The sequence below is a fragment of the Ovis aries genome, chromosome 2, assembly GCF_016772045.2.
Source record: "Ovis aries strain OAR_USU_Benz2616 breed Rambouillet chromosome 2, ARS-UI_Ramb_v3.0, whole genome shotgun sequence".
Classification (NCBI taxonomy): domain Eukaryota; kingdom Metazoa; phylum Chordata; class Mammalia; order Artiodactyla; family Bovidae; genus Ovis; species Ovis aries.
This window is the reverse complement of record NC_056055.1, coordinates 172,045,689-172,070,017: the sequence shown is the minus strand read 5'-3', so window position 1 is coordinate 172,070,017 and position 24,329 is coordinate 172,045,689. Positions and strand designations below refer to the sequence as shown.

Here is a 24,329-nt window from a genome sequence, read left to right as displayed (position 1 = left end):
CATTTATTCCATAAATTGACCAACTGTTAAATGCTGGGTTCTGTATTTCAGTAATAAATTGGAAATAGCCCTTGACCTGGAAGACTCACTATTTGGCGTTTATTGGAGAAGGCAATGGAAACCCACTCCAGTACTCTTGCCTGGAAAGTCCCATGGACAGAGGAGCCTGGTGGGCTACAGTCCATGGGGTCGCGAAGAGTCAGACACGACCGAGCGACTTCACTTTCACTTTTCACTTTCATGCATTGCAGAAGGAAATGGCAACCCACTCCAGTGTTCTTGCCTGGAGAATCCCGGGGACGGGGGAGCCTGGTGGGCTGCCGTCTATGGGGTCGCACAGAGTCGGGCACGACTGAAGTGATTTAGCAGCAGCAGTCATTGAGTGCATAGGCACAGTACTGAAGACTTGATATATCTGCTCTTTTTGTTTCAATCCTCATAACTACCCTGCTAGGATAGGTCATTACTTTTCAAATGTTTCCATCAAATAAATGGCAGAGAAGAGTGCCCTTTTAGGTGGTGAAGATCTGAGCATGGTCAAGGTAATGTGGAGAAAGGAGAACTTTGGTGTTAAAATTCTTTTCAGATTAGTGTCTTCTCCTGAAAAGGATTTGACGGTTGCATTCTGTTACCCTAATATAGCCTTCTTTGTTTTAATGTAAAAATGGTTTAGATTAGCATGAGGGAGGATTTTTTTTTTTAAGTGTTCTATCCCAGTTTTGGCATGGAGGAGACGTGGCACTGGGGATCAGATTGTGTAATAAATGTTTAGGCATCAAAGTTGCTTATTATATATTGATTTGCTTTTCCAATTTTAGGTAGACTTTTATTGGAATGTAACATAGGCTCATGGACATGCATGTAACATTGTACAGCGACAACACCCTTGTGTATGGCTTCTTAAATCAATTTTTATGTGATCCGTTGGTATAGTGTATAGTGTGGTAGCTTCTTCATTCTATTGTATTCCATCCCGTTGTATGACTGTGTATATATAAATACTGTAATTTATCCTTTCTACTGTTGATGAACACCTCGGTGGTTTCCAGTTTTGAATCACAATGCCTAATGCCCCTATAGAGTATTCTTGTACATATCTTTTGCTGCACATGTACACATAATTGCTGTAGTAGAATTTTTGGATCATATGTACTTTTGTTCCGTTTCAGTTTATGTTATCCAGTGTTTCCAAAGTGTCTTTTCAATAGTGAATGAGGGTTTATTTGTCCCACATACTCTGCAACATTTGCTTAATATTGTTTGATTTATTTAGCTGTTCCGGTGGGTATAAAGTGGTATGGCTAGTTTTTCAAAATATACATGATTCCTTTCTTCAGGCATACTCACATACCCCTCCCATGTGCACACCGAAGGAAAAATAGAGACTTGTATATTTTCATAAAACTCATCAAATGATTCTGGTTGCCTTGTCAGTTGGTAAGATGCAGAATGTAAAACAATTTTAAGTATGGTTTAAGGAAAATAATGCTATCATGAAAATTGCAGCTTCACTGTATAGTCTACTGACTTTCTGATAAATGGTGTATTTCTGCCTCGCTGTTGCTAAACATGGGAAAGGTTTTAAGATTTTGCAAGCTGGCAAAAAGTTCTGTAGGGCCTTTTATTGAGTTAGTCTGTAGGATTGCCCCAAAGCTCTAATTATGCAATGCTGAAATGCACTTGCTCTTGACTGTCTACCCAGATTGTAGGTTGTGTTCATTCGTTTTGTGAGGTTCTGCTGCCCCTTAAATAAAGGAAGTGCTGTCTACACAGCCACGCTTACTCAATTTTCAGAACTTGAAAGTTGAGCAAATTTTACGAATGCTCACAGTTTGCTATGTTGTTTTAGACTTAATTTTCTGTTATATGTGAAATTTTTCTTGTGTCACAGAAGACAGTATTGCTACTAGTATTTTTTTTTTAATTATCAGATTGTATAGCAAATACCAAGGATGTGACAAATGTTTTACCTGTGTATCTTTTCAAGGCTTAGGGTGTGGTAAGTCTCCTCTCATTCCCCAGTGAATATAAATCATGTTAGAATCATATGTAGGGAAGCACCATTCCTGTATCTTTTGGAAACCATAATTAGTTGTTGATTTTTTCTGGTAAAACACTCATAGAGATTCATAACTGCAGATGAACTCATAGTTTTCCCTTTTTAACATTGTTTTATGCGTTTGTAGAGCTAGTATTTTAATATCTGATCTTATTTCTTAACTGCTGCAAAGTACTGTTCCTGGGTAGTGCAGCTCTTTGACTGATACTGGTGTTATACATATTCTTGAGTAGCTACTCATGTGCTAGTCATAAGAATCTTGAAATTATTAGCTTATCATAAGAGCTGAGCTGGCATTCATGTAGTTAAAGTGTTCTCTTGAGGTATAAGGACATCTATTTTGCAAAGCTTTTCCTTGAGAGGTCAGGGCTGATAGGTAGATGGCAATAGCCTCTTTTTATATAGTCTAGGTTGACCATGTGTTACCTCATTTCAGAAACACTGAATTAAAACCCAGGGTCTCCTAACACATTGTTCTTCATGGATCAGCTTCATTTCTTTCTCTTTCAACTTCTTTCTCTTTGTCTGCCCACCCCCCACCCGCCACCTTTTTTTTTTTAATCTTTTTTTTCCCTTTGTAAACTAAATAGCTATACGAAATGTTTTCCTTTAAAGAGGATTAAGCCATTTTAATGATTATAGACATGCAGAGTATAAAGATATAGACAATTTCTTTCCCTTAGGTTTTATAATTTAAGAGTTCCCAAAAGTTGTAGTTCCTCATATCTTTCTCAAGGATAATGGTTTTTCCTAATTTTGTCTAGGTTAGTACTAGTTTATGTCTTCTGTCCCAGTATCTTGTCTGACTTAACATTTGTAATGTCTAATTTTTAATGAAATATTGTTGTTAACAACTGCTTTAAAATAAGCCTTAGTAGTTCAGTAGAATTTTTATTTTTAGCTGCTGCCATGGTGTGGTCTACTGATAGGTAAGAGACATGTATAATAGTGAGGTCTGTCTTAACAGGTGGTAAAATTTTAAGTACTTCTTTCCCGAACCCATCTTAGATACATTATAATCAGTGACAGTATCAGGATGGGGCTCTCCATGATTGAAAGTGGGCTGGGACATTAATGATAAGGAGCAATTAACTCCTCTTGGTCTCAGGTGATGGTAAGAGATGTGATGCCTCTGCCTTCATCTCTTTGGGCACCAGCCTGTTGTTCCATGTTCATGCAGCTTGCAAGATTCATGAAATTAGAATGATGGCAGCAAGTGGTATCAGTGGAAAATTGTAGGTTATATAAGCTAAAATTGTGATTGAGCGGTCCTGGAATAGAATGGGTAAGCAGCATTTTTCAGTAGAGCTTTGTGTGATGGTGGAAGGGTCTATGATCTCCGCATTCCATTATTGGTAGCTTTGGTCACTTGCATCTACTGAGCACTGAAATGAGTCTAGTACAACTGAGGAGCTGAATTTCTAGTTTAAATATTTTGTTATTTGGTAAGACTTTTTTATTAGCGGTTCTGCTTGATCTGCTTTAGCTAGGTATTTGGCTTTCTGACCTTATCTGTGTTTCTTCAGTGCCTGGCTGATTTAGATTCTTAATGAATGTTTGCTCAGTAAATGCTAGATGAATGTGAAATTGTTCCAGTGTCCTGAAATTCTAGAACAAAAAACATTGCTTCAGTTCAGTTCAGTTCAGTTGCTCAGCCGTGTCCAACTCTTTGCGACCCCATGAATCGCAGCACACCAGGCCTCCCTGTCCATCACCAACTCCCAGAGTTCATTCAAACTCAACGTCCATCGAGTCAGTGATGCCATCCAGCCATCTCATCCTCTGGCGTCCCCTTCTCCTCCTGCCCCCATCCCTCCCAGCATCAAGTCTTTTCCGATGAGTCAGCTCTTTGCATGAGGTGGCCAAAGTACTGGAGTTTCAGCTTTAGCATCATTTCTTCCAAAGAACACCCAGGACTGATCTCCTTGGACACTTTTTAAAAAGTGACTTGAAAACTAATAAAAGTAAACTACTCTGTTTTGTTTTTGGCCATGCCCTTGGTTTACAGAATTTTAGCTCTCCCACTAGGAATTGAACCCTGGCCATCAGCAGTGAAAGCACGAGTCTTAAGCACTGGTTCACCAGGCAATTGCCATGTTTTTTACTGTAATTAAATGAGAAGAAGGAGAACTTTAAGAAAAATGACTTATGATTTTTAAAAAATAATACCTTGTGGAGGTTAAAGCTTTAATCAAATGTTTATTCATATTTCCCTAAAATAAAAGAGATGAGGGGAAGAGTAGGAAAAGGGAGAGGGGAGGGAGGAAGTATAGCTTTTATTATGGATGAATGTTTTAGGACTCAGATAAATCTGAACAATGCTTAGGGTTAATGTAAGTGGATCCAGAATTGGCAACTAACTGTGCAGAGACTACTGTAAGGATTTAATGGACCTTATCTCTTAACACTCATTATATTCTTTCTGAGTGAGAAATTATTCCCTTTCTGAGGATGAGAAAGGTAAGGACCAGAATGAGAAAGTAACTTGTTCAAGAGTTATAAAACTAAAAAAGTTTTTTTTTTTAATTTGCATTATGTCAGGTACAGATCTTTTCCTGTGTGTCCATTTTGATGAGTTTTGACAGGTATATTCACCTATGTAACAACAGCCCAGTCAAGATACAGGATCATTTCCATTACTCCAGAAAGTTCTCTTGAAGATTATGCAATTTTTAAGAGACACTTCGGGCATCAGTTTATCTTTGTACAGCTACGCCTCCACGTTACTTGCATTAAAAGGGAGGTGGAAGCTGTTAGAGATAAGCACTGTGAGAGCAGCAGCATTCACAGCTCAGTAATAGCTGATGAAGAGCCAAATGATAAAGGTTAAAAAAGCAAAAACAGAACCTCAGAAACATCAGAAACCTCAGGCAAATTTAACTGTTCTTCATAGTTCATGAGATTATTACTGCTTTGTAAACTAGTTCTGTTTTTGAATTTTACATTAGTACTCATACACATTGAACCTATTTATTTAGTGCTTTCTGTGTACCAGGCACTATATTAGGTATTGTCTATACAGTCTCATTCAATATAGCAGTCATTTGAGATATTACTATTTATTATTCCCAATTTACAAACAAGAAAATTGAGGCCCAGAGAACTTATACAGCTGCAGGATTTTTACCCAAGTCTAAAATCAGAAACCAAATTCTTAACCCTTATGGTGTTCTGTGGATCATTCTATAATACTAAATGCTGCCTGGTACTTTGATTTTTAGGAGGCAACAATTATGTGCTGTCTAGTAAATATGTAATACTTTTGCAGCAGTTGACTTCAAATCTAGTCAGTATGTCTTTGCTTAGTATATGCCATCTTATACAATAGGCAGTAGTTATGTAAAGTTGAAAATAGAATCATCTCAAGGAGTTCTCCCTATTTGATGAATTGAAAAACCATAGTATTTCCAATTAAGAATCCTTCATTTAATTTCTGAGTTACTTTTTTGGGTTTTGTTTGTTGTTGTCTTTTTTTTTTTAAACTCTGTGACCTTAGATCATATTACTTCTATTTTTCAGTTTCTCTGTAGAATAGAAGTAGCTACTTCATTTAGTTGTTTAAAGGATCAAATGAGATAATATATATGTAAGAGTAAAATTCTAAACTATGAAGTAAAATCTTATGGATTACTATACTAAGAACTATATTTGATTAATTCTGTATGCGAGGCATTGGTTATGAAAGTTCTTGGGTAGTAGCTAAGAAATTATTCATTTTGCTGAAGAAAATGGTATGGGAGTAAACTTAAGTGTTTGGTTAGTAAATGTTTTACAGAAGTGCCAATTAAGGTGGACAGATTAAAACACTTAGTGCTTAAAGAAGAGAGATCGTTAACTTACCTATTGTTCGTTCGTTGAGATAGCTTCTCTCAAGTTTGAGAAAAAAGTGTTGTTATAATTTATAAATTAGAGCCCTGATAAAGGTTTTACCTGAAGGGACTTGGGAGATCTAGTTCATATTATGTCTTCCTTCCTTGTTCCCACAGACCTTAGCTCAGTGTAGAGCACAAGTCAGTGATTGGGGAGGGGCTGAGAGAAATAGACTATAAAGGAACAAATGAAGGAGTAAAAACAAAAACTAAGAGGGTGATGGTCTTGCAGCTTGCCATACTGAGTCGTCTCCTGACTGCTAGTTTTGCCCTTTTCTGGTTCACCACAGTTTATATATCACTATAATTTAAAGTCTTACTTCATGAAGTTCAGTGAACATAGTTATAAAGTGCCATGCTAAGCATTTAAATAAGGCTGATTTTTTAAAATCCCAGTACTGTCTTTATAAGATTTCTGGAAATAGCCTCCTTTTAAAAAGTAAAATTAGGTGCTTCATATATTTTTAAGGGAATATGGCCATTAATACAGATCTATCTAGCCTTCTAATTTTCTTATTGTGCCTTGTATCTAAGTTATTTACATAAGTAATAAGAAAACAAATGAGCTTGTAGCAACTAGCATAACATACATATCTAGTTTTTAAATGATGATTTTTTTTAAATGATTGCCAAAGATCCAGAGTGTCCTTAATATGTAATGCTACAGGAAAAGCAGTCAGGTTTTGACGTGATTGGTAGTCTGTTTTTTTCCCCAAGAAGGTCATTGATTGCCTTGTGAGGAGATCATGTAGTGATACCAAGACCTCTTAGTCTTACAGTGTATGAGTGGTTCCTGTATAAGCTTATGATAAAACTGGATCAGATTTAGTGATTCTTGCCCTGAATGCTTTGTTTAGCCCAAAGCTCAGTGCTATGCAAGAGCATGTGTGATCTGAAGCCAAAAGGGACTAGGGGCAGAATCCAGATCTCTCAACTCAACACAGACTCCAGGGCTTTTTTCCATTTTTGCCTTCATTAAGATAAGCTATAGTATGTCTATGTTGAGGAATGTTAAATGATTTTTACTTTTAATTCTTTTTTTAAAAAAATATGTTAAATCAACAGAAATGTGGTTTTTGTGGGATTACAGTGTGTGCACACAGGGGTTCTTCTCTGTGTGGGTTTTTTTTTTTTTTTTTTTTAGGAGAACCTTGGTGTTGAATGATAAGGCAACAGTAAGCAGAGGTTTTAAATTACTGCTTGTGTACAAACCTTCCCCAGCAAGTATTAATGACTTTTAGGATTTATCAAATAGAGAAAGAGTTGGTCTTAAAAAGTCTATTTTCTCTGTTCTAATTAAGTTTCCATATATGTATAATTAAAATTTCTTCCTTACAATTGGTGTTAGAGGATGTTATAGATTTCAAAAGAGGTGCCATAACACTGGAATAAAACCCTGGGACAAAGAAGTTGAAAACTAGCCTAGTCTCTCAGGATAATACCTAGGTAGAATATTGAGTCTGCCTGTAGACTGAAGTCTGTGAAGACTTGAGTCATAAGTGGAGGACAAATGGATAGCTGCAGCAGTGATGATGAGATGAATGTATTATTGGTATTAATAGCTTTCTGGTCTAATCCTCATGCTAGAAATGTGGTCCTCAGTGTGAAATTCCTAGATCAGCACCATCAGCACCACCTGAGACTTGTTAGAAATGTGAATTCTGGGGCCTGACCCAGACCCACTAAATCATTAACCCTGGGATTGGGGCTCAATATTCTGCTTTAACAAGCCTTCCAGGTGATTCTCATGCACAGTTAAATTTGAGAATCACTGCCCTAGAGAAATACAAAGCTGTGAGTCTACCATTTGTAATTATGTAAGAGGCTGGAACTACTTATTTGGACCATATCAAGTTACAGATAGTCTGCTTTTGATTTACAGAAACTTCGAATTACCAAATTCTAAAGAAAAGTCACGTTTTATTTTGGACAGAGAGTTCAGACTGTAAACAGTTAATTCACTTAGGCCTCTGTTAATAGCCAAAACAGGAAAAAGTTAAAGGCCCAGGTAAAGTAGACTGTGGGGCTTTCCTGGTAGTTCAGATGGTAAAGAATCTGCCTGCAGTGCAGGAGACCTGGGCTTTGATCCTTGGGTCCAGAAGATCCCCTGGAGAAGGAAATGGCTGCCCACTCCAGTGTTCTTGCCTGGAAAACTCCATAGACAGAGCCTGGCAGGCCGCAGTCCATGGGGTCACAAAGAATCAGACATGACTGAGCAACTAACACAACAACAACAAAGTAGACTATAAAGTAAAAGGAAGTATTTGCTCAACCCCTGTGGTGGGGAAAGGCGGAGACTAAGGCCCTGTGTAATTTCATCATCATTAGCTACAACTCCTGGATGCCAAAACCCTCCTCCAGCTCTCCCCAGCTCTTTCCTCTTACATAGGAGTATATATAATCAGGAGGAAAGAATGGTCTTTCCACCTTTGGCCAGCATTTATTTTTTCTCTCGAGGTTTCAGAATATTTCCATTGCTGTATCCTTTATCACCCCCTATTCCTGTTCCCCAAAGACTTAACAGTACCTCTGTCTAGGTGTAATGTCACTGAGTCTAATCACTCTCCTGAAAGTCACAGCTGTTTCTGTTTCAAAGAAAAGCCTTTCTCTCTGTGTTATATACACTTTACTGAACTTTAGTAAACTTGAAATAAACTGGTTTAAGTGAATTAGAGCTACAAGATGGCTATTCTCTTTTTGCATCTAGGTTTGAATTAGCTATTCCATTAATTCCTCAGACCATTTGATTAGTCCCTTCCTTCTTTTTAAAAAATAGACTCTAGGCCTTGTGCTACAGAAATGAAGAGAAAAACCTTCATGGAGATCATAGTTTAGGTAAAAACAAAACTGTCCATATAAATCTCAGTCATAAAAGACAGTAAATGAAGGGGTGTGTGTGATGGAGGTGTTAATTTTTTTTTTTTTTTGGTAATTATATTTAATGTGAGCTGACTATGACAAAATGTGGTCCAATAGAGAAGGGAATGGCAAACCACTTCAGTATTCTTCCCTTGAAAACACCATGAACAGTATGAAAAGGCAAAAGATAGGACACTGAAAGATGAACTCCCAGGTCACTAATGCCCAATATGCTACTGGAAATCAGTGGAGAAATAACTCCAGAAAGAATGAAGAGATGGAGCCAAAGCAAAAACAACACCCAGTTTCGGATGTGACTAGTAATGGAAGCAAGGTCTGATGCTGTAAAGAGCAGTATTGCACAGGAACCTGGAATGTCTGGTCCATGAATCAAGGCAAATTGGAAGTGGTCAAACAGGAAATAGCAAGAGTCAATGTTGACATTCTAGGAATAAAAGCAAACTAAAATGGACTGGAATGGGTGAATTTAACTCAGATGACCATTATATCTACTACTGTGGGCAGGAATCCCTTAGAAGAAATGGAGTAGCCATCATGGTCAACAAAAGGGCCTGAAATGCAGTACTTGGATGCAGTCTCAAAACGACAGAATGATCTCTGTTCATTTCAAAGGCAAAACATTCCGTATCATGGTAATCCAAGTCTATGTATGCCCCAACCAGTAACGCTGAAGAAGCTGAAGTTGAATGGGTTTATGAAGACCTACAAGACCTTTTAGAACTAACACCCAAAAAATACGTCCTTTTTATTATAGGGGACTGGAATGCAAAAGTAGGAAGTCAAGGAACATCTGGAGTAACAGGTAAATTTGGCCTTGGAATACGGAATGAAGCAGGGCAAAGGCTAATAGAGTTTTGCCAAGAGAACACACTGGCTGGCCATAGCAAACACCCTCTTCCAACAACACAAGATAAGACTCTACACATGTATATCACCAAATGTTCAACACCGAAATCAGATGGATTATATTCTTTGCAGTCAAAGATGGAGAAGCTCTGTATAGTCAGCAAAGACAAGACTGGGAGCTGACTGTGGCTCAGATCATGAACTCCTTATTGCCAAATTCAGACTTAAATTGAAGAAAGTAGGGAAAACCACTAGGCCATTCAGGTATGACCTGAATCAAATCCCTTACAATTATACAGTGGAAGTGAGAAATAGATTTAAGGGGCTAGATCTGATAGAGTGCCTGATGAACTATGGATGGAGATTCATGACACTCTACAGGAGACGGTGATCAAGGCCGTCCACTAAGAAAAAGAAATGCAAAAAAGCAAAATGGCTGTCTGAGGAGGCCTTACAAATTGCTGTGAAAAGAAGAAAAGCCAGAAGCAAAGAAGAAAAGGAAAGATACACCCATTTGAATGCAAAGTTCCAAAGAATAGCAAGGAGAGATAAGAAAGCCTTCCTCAGAGATCAGTGCAAAGAAATAGAGGAAAACAACAGAATGGGAAAGACTATAGATCTCTTCAAGAAAATTAGAGATACCAAGGGAACATTTCATGCAAAGATGGGCTCAAAAAAGGACAGAAATGGTATGGACCTAACAGAGGCAGAAGATGTTATGAAGAAGTGGCAGGAACACACAGAAGACCTGTACAAAAAAGATCTTCACGACCCAGATAATCACGATGGTGTGATCTCTCACCTAGAACCAGACATCCTGAAATGTGAGGTCAAGTGGGCCTTAGGAAGCATCACTATGAACAAAGCTAGTGGAGGTGATGGAATTCCAGCTGAGCTATTTCAAATCCTGAAAGATGGTGCTGTGGAAGTGCTATATTCAATATGCCAGCAAATTTGGAAAACTCAGCAGTGGCCACAGGACTGGAAAAGGTCAGTTTTCATTCCAATTCCAAAGAAAGGCAATGCCAAAGAATGCTCAAACTACTGCACAATTGCACTCATCTCACACGCTAATAAAGTAATGCTCAAAATTCTCCAAGCCAGGCTTCAGCAGTATGTGAACCATGAACTTCCAGATGTTCAAGATGGTTTTATAAAAGGCAGAGGAACCAGAGATCAAATTGCCAACATCTGCTGGGTCATGGAAAAAGCAAGAGAGTTCAAGAAAAACATGTATTTCTGCTTTATAACTATGCCAAAGCCTTTGACTGTGTGGATCACAATAAACTGTGAAAATTTTGAAAGAGATGGGAATACCAGACCACCTGACCTGCCTCCTGAGAAATCTGAATGCAGGTCAGGAAGCAACAGTTAGAACTGGACATGGAACAACAGACTGGTTCCAAATAGGGAAAGGAATACGTCAAGGCTGTATATTGTCACCCTGCTTATTTAACTTCTATGCAGAGTACATCATGTGAAATGCCAGGCTGGAAGAAGCACAAGCTGGAATGAAGATTGCCAGGAGAAATATCAATAACTTCAGATATGCAGGTGACACCACTGTTATGGTAGAAAGTAAAGAGCCAAAGAGCCTCTTGATGAAAGTGAAAAGAGGAGAGTGAAAAAGTTGGCTTAAAGCTCAACATTCAAAAAACTAAGATCAAGGCATCCAGTCCTATCACTTCATGCCAAATAGATAGGGAAACAGTGGCAGACTTAATTTTGGGGGCGCCAGAATCACTACAGATGGTGACTGCATCCATGAAATTAAATGACACTTACTCCTTGGAAGAAAGGTTATGACCAACCTAGACAGCATATTAAAAAGCAGAGACGTTACTTTGTCAACAAAGTTCCGTCTAGTCAACGCTGTGTTTTTCCAGTAGTCATGTATGGGTTTGAGAGTTGAACCATAAAGAAAGCTGAGCGCTTAAGAATTGATGCTTTTGAACTGTGGTGTTGGAGAAGACTCTTGAGAGTCCCTTGGATCCAGCCAGTCTATCCTAAAGGAAATCAGTCCTGAATATTCATTTGAAGGACTGATGTTGAAACTGAAACTCCAATACTTTGGCCACCTGATGTGAAGAGCTGACTCATTTGTAAAGACCCTGATGCTGGTAAAGATTGAAGGCAGGAGGAGAAGGGAATGACAGAGAATGAGATGGTTGGATGGCATCACCTACTAAATGGACATGAGTTTGAGTAAACTCCAGGAGTTGGTGATGGACAGGGAGGCCTGGCGTGCTGCAGTCCATGGGGTCGCAAAGAGTAGTACACGACTGAGTAACTGAACTGAACTGACTATGGCAAGCCAATTTCAGTTTTCTAAAAGGGCATATCATGTTAAATGCCCCCCCGCCCCCCGCTTATAATACTTCTTAAAAGTAAATGTCATGATTATATTGAGGTTCATTTTACATTAAGAGTAAAAAGAATAGGAAGCTACCTTCCCACTCCCAGTTCCACTTCCCACTGTAATTGTACCTGTTTTTAGTCTAGGCAGTGTTGCCTACCTCCGTCTCTTCAGTCTCTCAATTATTATTCATTGTTAATTTTACATCATCAAGGTGGTTGCATTTTTTCTATAATTGTAATTTCTTTTACTTTATTTATAGGCCAGTTCTAAAACTTTTAAACCCAGATATTTATAATGTGATAATATAAATATTTACTATAGAACAAAGTTGAATGGCCTCACAGAATGAAATGAAATCCTGTGTACAATGGAAAATTTTCTAAATATCAAATTCTAGTGGATTCTCCTAGTTTTGTTTTTGTTTTTTTCAGTTTCTTTCTCTTCCAAGACCTATTCAATTCTATTGTCTTTTCAGTCCCGTGATTTTTTCCTTTAGATTCTTTTTTCGTTTGGTTAGCACTGTGGTCTTCAAAAGAAGTATCCACATAAAGGGATTTCACAAGATCATTTTAGGGGGTGTCAGAGTATATTAATAATTAAATTATTTTATTTTATCTGATTATTTTTAATTCTATTTGCTTTGTACTTAAATGTTAGTGTAATAATATGTTAACTTATAAATAGACGTGTGTGCTGAGAGCATATGGTTTTTTTTTACTCATCAAGTCATGTCATACAAAAATGTTTGGAGTTCATTGAGTAATTTTCAAAATAGAATGGCAAACTTGAAGTATTTGCTGTCTGAAAATGTGCTTTATTCAGCTTGCAAGTGAGGGCTACACTTCATTGCAGTGGCTTCTCTTGTCCCAGAGCACAGGCTCTAGGCACATGTGCTCAGTAGTTGTAGTTTGCAGGTCCTAGAGCATAGGCTTAGTAGTTATGGCACACAGGCTTTGCCATGAATCATGTGGAATCCTCTCAGACCAGGGATCAAACCTAATTCCCTTGCTTTGACAGATGGATTCTTAACCACTGGACCACCAGGGAAGCCCTGTTTCTGTTTTTATCCCCTTGAGGAGCACCTGTTGGGTCTCCTGTTGGAATATTGGATCTCTTCTATCTGATCTCCAGCTTCCTAACTTCTCTTATTTCCTATATTCTTTGCGTTTTTAGTTTGTCTGTTCAAGAGTAGTTTCCGTCAACTGTAACATTTTATTGTTTATCTTGCCCGTTGAATTTATTTTATCATTTACATTTTTAATTAACAAGAATTATTGTTTTATGACCATTTTTTCAAAGACTTATTCTTGTTTTATTTAAGTGTACCATTCTGTCTCCTAAATTGTCTCCATTTCCACCATGGTTATTTTGTTTTACAGTTTTGGACTGTTTCCCAAATGTCTGTTGTGATTTTTCTCTTTTAGTTTCCCTGCTAATTGTTTCCTATCTAATTGATTTTTCTGCTAATTTATCCCTGTTTATCTACCTTGAACTTCTCAAAATTTCTGATATACCAATATCATCCTTATTTTCCAGTCCTGTCATGACTTCATTGTTTTGTAAAAATGTGTTTTCATCTCATTGGAATATTGGGAAATAAAAGAGACAGGTAAGTGTGCTCACTTCACTGCCTTGAACTGTTTTCAGGGTTCCATTTTGGCTATAGTATGTGATCCAGATGTCTAGAAATTAGAAAGATGATAAGAAAGCCATTTATCTATCACATGAGTTTGGCGGAAAGTATGAATCACCTTTGCTTTGTCTTTTCATTTCTTTGGTTGTGTGTGTGTGTGTGTGTGTGTGTGTGTTTTCTGTTAGTAACATGCTGGAAAGATTGTCTTTAAGAATTTAATATAAGCTTAGGCCTGAATCCAGGCAGCCAGGCAAGCATTGCCAAATTTTAGCATTATAATCCTGGGCAAATTACGTAAACTTCTCTGTACTCTATTTTACTCACCTGTAACATTGGCAGAAGCAGTGATTACCCTCTTCATAGAGTTATTTTGGGAGTCAAATTGGACAAATACTTAAGCCTGGCATATATCAAGAGAAAGCCTTTACAAAATATTTATTCTTGATATTATTAGATTGCTTCTATTCAGGAAAAAGTTACACATTTTAGATAGCCCTTTCTACAAAGTTGGCTATGAAGTGGATTATTACGAAATAAATTTTCCCAATGATTTCTCTGTGTAATACTGAAAATGGATTTGCATATAAAACTTCCTCTGATCCATGAGCTATTCCCTCTTAGTAAGCACCTACTGGAATAATAGTAGGATCTTTACATGATTAGGCTCATCAGTTCAGTTCAGTTCAGTCGCTCAGTCGTGTCCCGACTCTTGGCAACCTTGTAAATCGCAGCACGCCAGGCCTCCCTGTCTATCACCAACTCCCGGAGTTCACTCAGATTCACGTCCATCGAGTCAGTGATGCCATCCAGTCATCTCATCCTCTGTCGTCCCCTTCTCCTCCTGCCCCTAGTCCCTCCCAGCATCAGAGTCTTTTCCAGTGAGTCAACTCTTCGCATGAGGTGGCCAAAGTACTGGACTTTCAGCTTTAGCATCATTCCTTCCAAAGAAATCCCAGGGCTGATCTTCAGAATGGACTGGTTGGATCTTCTTGCAGTCCAAGGGACTCTCAAGAGTCTTCTCCAACACCACAGTTCAAAAGCATCAATTCTTCAGCGCTCAGCCTTCTTCACAGTCCAACTCACATCCATGCATGACCACAGAAAAAACCATAGCCTTGACTAGATGGACCTTAGTCAGCAAAGTAATGTCTCTGCTTTTGAATATACTATCTAGGTTGGTCATAACTTTTCTTCCAAGGAGTAAGCGTCTTTTAATTTCATGGCTGCAGTCACCATCTGCGGTGATTTTGGAGCCCAGAAAAATAAAGTCTGACACTGTTTCCGCTGTTTCCCCATCTATTTCCCATGAAGTGATGGGACCAGATGCCATGATCTTTGTTTTTTCAATGTTGAGCTTTAAGCCAACTTTTTCACTTTCCTCTTTCACTTTGATCAAGAGCCTTTTTAGTTCCTCTTCACTTTCTGGGAGCTAATAATTAAACACTCAACTAATTCATTTTTCTGTGTGTTTACTTCTGTAAAGGTATAATAAAAATGTATATTCTTCTGGTCTTCTTGACTATGTTCATAATTCCACTTCCCTCCCCACTCCCAAACCCTTGTCCCAAAACCCAGCTTCTTATTGTGACTTAAATGATCCCCTTTATCATTGATTTACCTGTTTTCTAAACTACAAACCTTGATATCATCCATAATTCCTCAAATCCTTATCATTTATACCTCTACTCTTCTGACTTCTTAAATCTTAAAGTTAGTTTTGCCTGTTGAAAGCTTAAAATGATTTTATACAGCATGTTTGACCTTTTTAGCTTAACTTTAGGAGATTCATGAGATTCATTCAGGCTGCATGTTGTAATAGATCATTCTCATTGCTGTATATTTCACTATATGAATGTACCACAGTTTATCCATTCTGTTACCTATGAACATTTGGGTAGTTTTCGGCTTTTGGCAGTCACATGTGGATTATTGCTTTGTCTGTGTTTATATCTAGGGCCAATCTATAAACTGTCTTGTACACATATTTTGAAGAACATGTGAGTGTATGCTTTTGGCGTTGTACCTAGGAGTGGAATTGATGGGTTTCAAGGTATTTAGTTATTTAGCTTTAATAGATATTGCAGTTTTCCAAAGTAGCCCCTAAGTACCTGAATACATATATGTATGTTTGCATATGTATATATGTCATTAAGATTGTTCTTTCAGAAGCAAATTAAAGTCTCCCACTGTGATTATTTTTGAATCAATCATACTGCATACAGGTTTTATGATTGACCTTTTTTCACATTCTATTTCCCTCTTTATGTCTCCTAATGCTCTTGCTTTAAAATCTCTTTTATCCGATCCTAGTATAGCTGTACCTGATGTAAGTTATATATTTTGTCTGTCTTTTTAACCTAGATCTTTTTATACACTTATACATGCACAACTCTTATTGCATTTTGCTTTATTGTGTTTCACAGATAATGTGACATTTTTTGTTTTTGTTTTTACAAATTGAAGGTTCATGGCAACCTGGTTTTGACAAACGACAGCATTTCTAGCAAGAAAATATTTTTAATTAATGTATGGACATTTTTTTTAACAGAATACTACTGCACACTTAATAAGCTACAGTATAGTATAAACATAACTTAGATGCACTGGGAAAGAAAAAAGTTCCTGTCACTCACTTGTGTTATTCACTTTATTGCAGTGGTCTAGAACCCTCAATATGTATGAGGGATGCCTATATTGAAGTCTTCTCCAAACAGCAAATACAGTTGACTCCTGAACAAAATGGAGATTAGGGACACCAACCTCCTAAGCAATTGAAAATTCTCATGTAACTTTATACTCAGCCCTCCATATGTAGTTCCTCCATATCTATGGTTCTGAATCTGAGGCAAAGCCTGGATTCTTACTATACATTGTGGCTAGACTCAGCAAGTATTCTTGGGAAAAAAGTATCTGTATCTTGTCAGCTTGGCTTCAGATTATTCCCTCTTCTCTGGAATCTTGGGACCCTCTGTATTGATTGCTTGAGTAGCTCTTAAATGCCTCTGAATAGGTAGTTACTTTATTTTTATCCAGGTTTTTCTGCTACATAGCATAACTTAGTTCTCTTGCCAGCTATTTCATTATACCCAGAAGTAGAAGACCCCGTGATAGCCTCTAAGTACTTTCTGTATGCATGGATTATCTTGGTTATTACTAGTCTTAACCACCACTGTCTAAATTATCTTCAGCTGTCACCTGTGAAGTTTTCCTTGCTATGTGTCTGTTGTAGTAATCACGTTATGCTAAGTGTAAGTACTTTATATATTTATATATGTATATATAAACTGTCATGTTATCCACTCACCAACCATTGGGAAATGAGGTACTATAATCTTTTAATAGGTAAAAGAAAGAACCAGTATCTGTAAGATTACAGAATTCATGACAAAGCAGTGATTCATAGAACTCTTGCTGTTAAAATCTCTGCTATAGTTGTGGTCTTCTATAATTTGTTTGCTTCCTTTAGAACCCAGCTCAGGGACCACATCCTCCTGTCCTGAAGGTGCTCCATTATTAACTCTGTACCTTCCTCTATCATATTACCATATTGAAAGTAATCACACATGTACCTGTCTTTCCTACTGTATTATAGTCTTCTCCAAAACAAGGACTACATGTTATTCATCTTTGTAGTACTTCCAAGTTCAACAACTAATTCCATTAGTCTGGAAGCTTGATAGCTAACACAGTTAGGAATACTACAGTTGTTGCAAATGACTCTCTTGAGAGTTTTTAAAAATAATCTAAATAAACTAAAGTACTTTATTCTCTAATAGTGTCTAGTTTAGTCTCCATAGTTATAGAAGAGACTAATTTCATGAGACTTGCTTTGTGATAAGTGCTTTATTGTGGTGGTGTGGAACTGAATCCTTAATATCTTGAAGTATGCCTATGTATGCTAGTTAAAGTGAGGTCCTTTAAGGCATATTCTTATCTTTTCCCATAGTTGTTAATATTTGTCCCAAGATAAATTTCTAGGATGAATCTGACCAAAAAAAATTTCCCCTTGATACTAGCTATAAAATTGTCCTAGAAAAGACTTGCCAGTAATGTTTATATGCTTCCCTGTAGTTTTCCTGGCTGTCCGAATTGATAGTTTAAAAGAATCTTGGACTATTCTGTAGTGAAAAATGGTATGGGTTTTTTTTTTAATACTCTACTGATTACAAATGAATTACAAATTATAAATTCAACTCTCCCTCCCCCCACACTCTGCTTTTAGCTGTTCTCCTGCAAATTGCTTCTTCATCTTTTCCTGAATTTTTTTGAAATAATTCTTAGTTGACAACCATCTAATTGGTTATCATGGACATCAAATAACACATAGGCATTTTTATACTTTTAAAATTAGAAGTTTATGATTAGCATCATTTCCTTTCCTTTTTGCCAGAAATTTTACCATAAAAAAATGAGAAGGGAAGTTATTAAAATGTTAAGTGTATTCCCACAAGAAATGTATGAGAGTGCCTATCTTTAAACTCTTACCTTTTTTTTTTTCTGGATTATTATGATAATGCTAGGTTAAAACATGGCTTCTTAATTTAGTTTTAATTTATACTACTATAATTATGAATGAAGTTCTTTTTCTGTGAATTAATTTGTATTCTTTACTTTTTTCTTTCTAATTTTTAGGAAATCATTAAATATTAGGGAAATTATCCCCTTTTTGTGCTCTATGCATTGCAAATACTTTTGTTGGTTTGTTGATTTCAAGATTGGTCATGGTGGCTTATTAGCTTGCTTCAGAATCACTGGCAAAAGTATTGACTAGGATCGGGCTCTTTTCACATGGGTAAGTCAATAATCATTGCCCTTTTGGTACATTTATTAACTGTGAATTTTCTTAGGAATATCCAGCTCATATTTCTGCTCCTGTTTCTGCCTTTAGCCCAGTAGACGACAGTGGTAGTTTTACTAGAATGGGGCTAGCCAGGAAAGTCAGAGCTTTGCTGCCGGATGAGGTGGACTTGATCTGGGGCCAGGAGAGGGTGGGAAGACTATGCCTTTGTCAACTAAAAGTAGCAAACTTGGTTTGAAAGAAAGGGGACAGCCTGCAGCTTTGCAAACCAGGCCAAAAAAAAAAAAAAAGAATGAAAAGCCAAACAGGTATCAGCAACAACTACACAATATGATAGAGATAGATACTGCAGTGAAGTCCTAGCAAGTTACTAAGAAGAAAACAGCCAGGCATAGCAAAATAAATCATAATGCAGAGTTGCTGCAGTCCAGCTTTCAGCTAGGTATTATGAGATGTGCAGAGGAACTGGAAACCATGATACATATTCAGGGAAAAAAGCAGAAGCCAGACATAAAGCTACATGTTGTGCAGTTGAATTTCTAGATAACATATAACTATGGGGAACACATTAGTGGCTCCCTAAATTTGGGAGTGGGAAGGACTTTTGGGGATACTGGAAGTACTCTAAAACTATATGAATGCACAGCTATATAACTAAACTCACTAAAAATCATTGATATGTTTAAAATAAGTGAATTTTGTGATATGTAAATTATACCACAATAAAACTGTTTAAATGTGGAAGAGGAACCAACATCTTTAAAACAACTACTCTTATTAGTGATCTCAGCTCCCTGTTGTGACTGTCAGTCTGCTGTTCTGTTTTCAAACGTAAATAACCAATTGTAGTTTATAAAAGTAATTGAAGACAACAACTGGAGGTACTTCATTAAGAGAAGTACCTAATTTTTATGTAGAAGTGAATAATTGTTAAAGTGACAGTGTACAATACTCTTAAATTATGTATTCACTTTTCTTTGAGGCACTCTTGACTACCTCCAACCATTTATCTTCTCTCTTCTTGCTTCATTAAGGAGCATCTTCACCTTCACTCTTCTTCACCTCTCCTTTAATGGTCGTCGTGACTTACAAGTGCTCCTCATAGAACATTCCCAGTGTTATCATCCTGACTTGTCTGGCTACTTTGCTGGTTCCCTAGTTTATTGCGTTGTGCTGCAAGTATGTGAACGATAGGAATTCTTCCGTATGTGAGGAACCTATATAAATAACATTTGGGTCAGTATTTAGTATAGATGCTATTATTGAAAGGGGAAATAATTTAATCATAAAGGAATAAAAACCTGACATAGTGTAGAATCTTTTTGCTACAGCCCCTTTCTCCTTAGAACTCTGTAATAGTTAATCCTCTTTTCTATATGTATTCAACAATGATAAGAAGAATGGGGGCATCTTGATTCTTGTTCCTTTAATGGAACACGATACTCAGAGCAAATATTCTGCATTTTGAGTGAAATCCTTCCCTTTTTCCCTTCAGTAGTTTCTTCTTATAGGACTCATATGGTTTTCTTTGCGCATAATTATTCTTAAATGAAAAAGAGTTCTCCAGATTTGAATCTTTGTACTAGAATGTAATCTTGAAACCATCCATACCCCTGAAGGTACAATAATTATGTATATCTTTTGGATTTTGCTTCTTTCTTTTTTTTTTTCTTTTTAATTTTAAAATCTTTAATTCTTACATGCGTTCCCAAACATGACCCCCCCTCCAAAAGCATCATCTAGTTACTAATGTCCTGGCCAGGTTATGATGATTAATTGTGTGTCCAAACAGATATAGTTCAAGAGCAGCTAATTGGGAAGAAATTTTATGATACAGTAGATGTTATCTGGTAGGAAACACTGATGTAGACAGTCTTATCAGAGAACCTGTGTGTCTGAGATAGAGGTAGAGTTCTGTGAAATATAATTCTTCAGCATTGCCTGGTTAGGTCACATTCTTTGTTTATAGTTGATCAAAGCTTTGGGCTCTGACAGATGAGTAACTGATATTTGTAGTTTCCAGGGCTGTTCTAACTTGCTAACCCTTTTGATTTTCACATATATGTCAATAGAAAGGTGAAGGAAAGTGAATCAAATATTCAGTGCTGTCAGTAAGTTTCCATGTGATTTTTATGTTTATGATCTTGCTGTTACAGTATTTTATTTTTGATTTGTGATAATTTTAAGTATGCCTTTGTAAAATAGCTTCTATAAGTATTTATTTCATTTAGATTCAAATATTACATGGCATAAAGGCTTATGATTTGTTTCTTAAAAATTATTTTTCATTAATTTAAATGAAATCACATTTCCTCATAATGTAATTTGAGAAAGTAATTGTTTTATGACTGTTTAAATGCTTCTTCCCTCTTGATTTAGTTAAACTTAGTGATTATTAAATGAAACTTCTTTTCTTTGTAGTAAAGTACTCACCTGTGTGGGATATTGCATACATCTTAGAAGACTGCAATAAAGTGGCAATGTCACGGGAACCCACCCCACCTCTCTCTGGAGATATGTCTATCGGTCCTATAGCAGAAAGCTGGTGTTATACACAGGTACATGTTATTAAAAAATGACTTACTTTATGCTAGATATTGTATACTATTTTGAGAATATTATGAAGCACTTCAGCATTGTTATTAGAAGTGTTAGGAGATGAGTCATAGGATGTTCAACATGTGACAAGTCAAGAATGTAAAGGTCATCATCATAAAAGTCCTTTTCTGAATGTTCCAGGTTAAAGTAGTAAAATTTTCCTACATGTGGACCATTAATAACTTCAGTTTTTGTCGAGAAGAAATGGGTGAAGTGTTAAAAAGTTCAACATTCTCATCTAGCCCCAGTGACAAAATGAAATGGTAAGATTTTTGTTTTTTTTGGATATTTGTTTTTGATGTAATCAATAGCACTTTATAGTTTCATCGTTACAGTTTCTAAATGGATATTTGTCAGATTTTGCATTTGATTTATAATAAGTTCCTAGTAGTATAGAGAATTATAAAGAACTGTGAGAATATTGACAGGAGATCTGTTGTATTATGTAGATTATTTAACAGATGATTTCAGTATTGCGTCTCTCTTGAATGTTTAAACTATTATCTTCCTCTATGTGAGCCTGTTGTTTTATTTTAGGTGCCTGAGAGTAAATCCAAAGGGATTAGACGATGAAAGTAAAGACTACTTGTCCTTATATTTGCTTTTAGTCAGCTGTCCAAAAAGTGAAGTTCGAGCAAAATTCAAATTTTCCCTTCTGAATGCTAAAAGGGAAGAAACAAAAGCAATGGGTAAGTGATTTCCAAACTGACTGAAAGGCATCTTTATGTAACTGTGTAGATGTACTGTGACTTTTGCACTTTTACCTAGAAAAATTAAGGATTTTTTTCCCCTAAAATCTGCTTAATCAAAAATGTTTCATTTTGGCTGGTAATCTTAAATGCCAGGGTAAAGTTACAGTTGTTTTACTAAGTCTTCATAAGACATGTAAAATTAGTTTTAAATCATATTAAAATTTAAATTTTTCATGTCCTAAAATGACATTCATTTTTCTCTTGTAAGAAAAGCTGCTATTAGGACAAGGTACCTGGTTCAGTGCCTGGCATATATAATAGGTGTTCAGAAAGCATTTCTTTTTCTTCCTTGCCATTTTTGCCAGATAATAAAAATCTAAAGAACAATGTGAAAGATATTTCAATGCCCTGATATTTTGTCACTGTAATTTTTTTGAGCAGTGGACTAAACAGTGACTGAAAGGAAATGGTTTTTCTTAGTCTTAGAACCTGTTAAATTCAGTTCAAGCCTCTGAATTATAGCCAGCTGAAACTGTAGCCTGGCACTTCATAGTAAAAGATCATTGTAGAAAATGTACAGTGTATATAGTAGGAAAATATATTGTACATTAAATATTAAGTGATTTCTAGAAGGGATTAACAAAATCAAGTAACATCATTACAAAAAAACTCTCCAAAACACATTTTAAATAATATATCTCCTTGCTGAAGTAATACATAGTTTCACATGTATTTTTATAATTCTGACATGTAAGATAAAATAATGTCTTAGTTCAGGCTGCTGTAAGAAAGAAGCATAAGACTGGGTGGCCTGTAAGCAACAGACATTTATTTCTTACAAATCTAGAGGCCAAGAATCTAAGGTCAGCATTCTAGCATGGTCAGATTCTAGTGAAGACTCTACTTACAGACCTGCCAACCTTGCATTGTGTCTTCACGTGGTGGAAAGGACTTCGGAGCATGTGGGGTCTCAATTCATGAGTCCCATTCATGAGGGTCTCTACCCTCACAATCTCATCTAATCCCAGTCATTGGCCTCGTAATACCATCACACTATGGGTAGGGTTTCAACATAAAACTTTTAATGGTATACATTTAGTCCATAAAATGGAGTATCTCAATTAGATATATATCACTGGTTTTCTACCTTCAATTTGTGTAGTAATAGTGAATACTTTCTATAAAGGACCTTGTTTATTTCATAATATATAGTTATTTACCAGTATATATAAGGCATAAGAAACATTTACTTTAGACATTTATTAAATATTTTACCGATCACACTAAAACCATCTTGTGGACCTTGATGAAAATTGTTTTTAGAGGTAATGGGATTATGTTTAAAGACCTAAGAAATGATCTAGGGACTTTTTTTTTGGCTTTTTTCTCCAGTTAATGGATTTTTCTCTAGTTCCATAAAACTTATATCAGTGGGATGGTTATCCCAGGAAAGCCCATCCTTTTTTAAAGGAAGAAGCAAGAAATTAATATTTCTAATGTGTTTTGATCCTACTTTATTATTAAAGGGCTTAGATTGTTTGAAAGATCTCTTACTTCTTGAGATTTGATCTGGCTTTTCTTCTACTTAGATATCTAGGAATCTGGAAGTGAGCTCGTTGATAATTAACCAGAATTTGTGGTAGTACTGTGAAATGATCTGGTTCTAGCTAGTGTAACTCTTACCATTTTACTTATGAAAACACATATCTGTAATTTTTATGATAGATGTATTTGTCAAGTCCTATTTTTGCACATTCACTTAATTGTTATTATTAGCAGAATGTTTCTTGAATACTTGTTTTATTTAAACTTATATTGTGTTTTCCACCAGAAAGCCAAAGAGCATATCGATTTGTACAAGGAAAGGACTGGGGTTTTAAAAAATTCATTCGAAGAGATTTTTTGCTTGATGAAGCTAATGGTCTTTTACCAGATGACAAGCTTACATTATTTTGTGAGGTGGGTACATTTTTTTATTCAAGGAACTCAGTGTTTGATTATATTTAGTAGTAAAGCAAAAATATGCACTAGAACAATATTGATTGCACTTTTTAAATCAACTAACTGGTATAATTGGTAAGGTTTTATATAAATATTCTAAAAGTAAAAGCTGACAAGGTCTTAGAAATCAGTATAGTAGCCAGCCTGAAAAAAGTCCTATCGTTAGCTATAAATTGTTTATACAATTATACTATCACATACTTTCCTCATACAAAGACTCGATGTATATGACTTTATATGAAAATTTTTAAATATCTTCTTCATTCTGAATAATTCTAAATGGTCAGCATTTTTTGTTATATTCAGATTGATGATATTAAATATAGTGGCTTGTCAGTTTGAATCCATACTTGCATGGTAGTGAAAGTGCCTGAGAAAAGATTGGGAAGCTTTTTGTTCGTTTATTCAAACAGATGTTAGCATTATAAATAATGGCATCTCAAAATTTTTAAGCTATACCTTTGTTGACAAATGTATGATATAATGATATGCATGAAATGCCGTCTTTTGAAAGTTGCTAGCATTGGCCCCTTCCAATAATTTACACTTATGATTTGTCTTAATTTGAGGCTTGAACTAGCTTCTGTAATTGTT

At 36.2% G+C, this 24,329-nt stretch overlaps 1 protein-coding gene across 21 annotated transcripts in view; it reads left to right on the top strand.

The window, feature by feature from the left end:
• The window catches only part of SPOPL (speckle type BTB/POZ protein like), a 56,207-nt gene that overhangs the window by 13,921 nt on the left and 17,957 nt on the right, over positions 1 to 24,329 (top strand). For 8 of the 21 annotated variants that reach the window (XM_060411155.1, XM_060411157.1, XM_042243929.2 and 5 more), the window contains 5 exons: positions 18,279 to 18,438; positions 20,866 to 21,002; positions 21,184 to 21,305; positions 21,580 to 21,731; positions 23,566 to 23,693. In XM_060411155.1, the coding sequence (XP_060267138.1) occupies positions 18,435 to 18,438; positions 20,866 to 21,002; positions 21,184 to 21,305; positions 21,580 to 21,731; positions 23,566 to 23,693 (543 nt within the window). In that variant the 5' untranslated portion in view covers positions 18,279 to 18,434. Of the gene's footprint in view, positions 1 to 13,549; positions 13,623 to 18,278; positions 18,439 to 20,865; positions 21,003 to 21,183; positions 21,306 to 21,579; positions 21,732 to 23,565; positions 23,694 to 24,329 lie in introns of those variants that run through there. The other 13 variants (XM_060411163.1, XM_060411162.1, XM_027964996.3 and 10 more) reach the window with 5 other exon arrangements.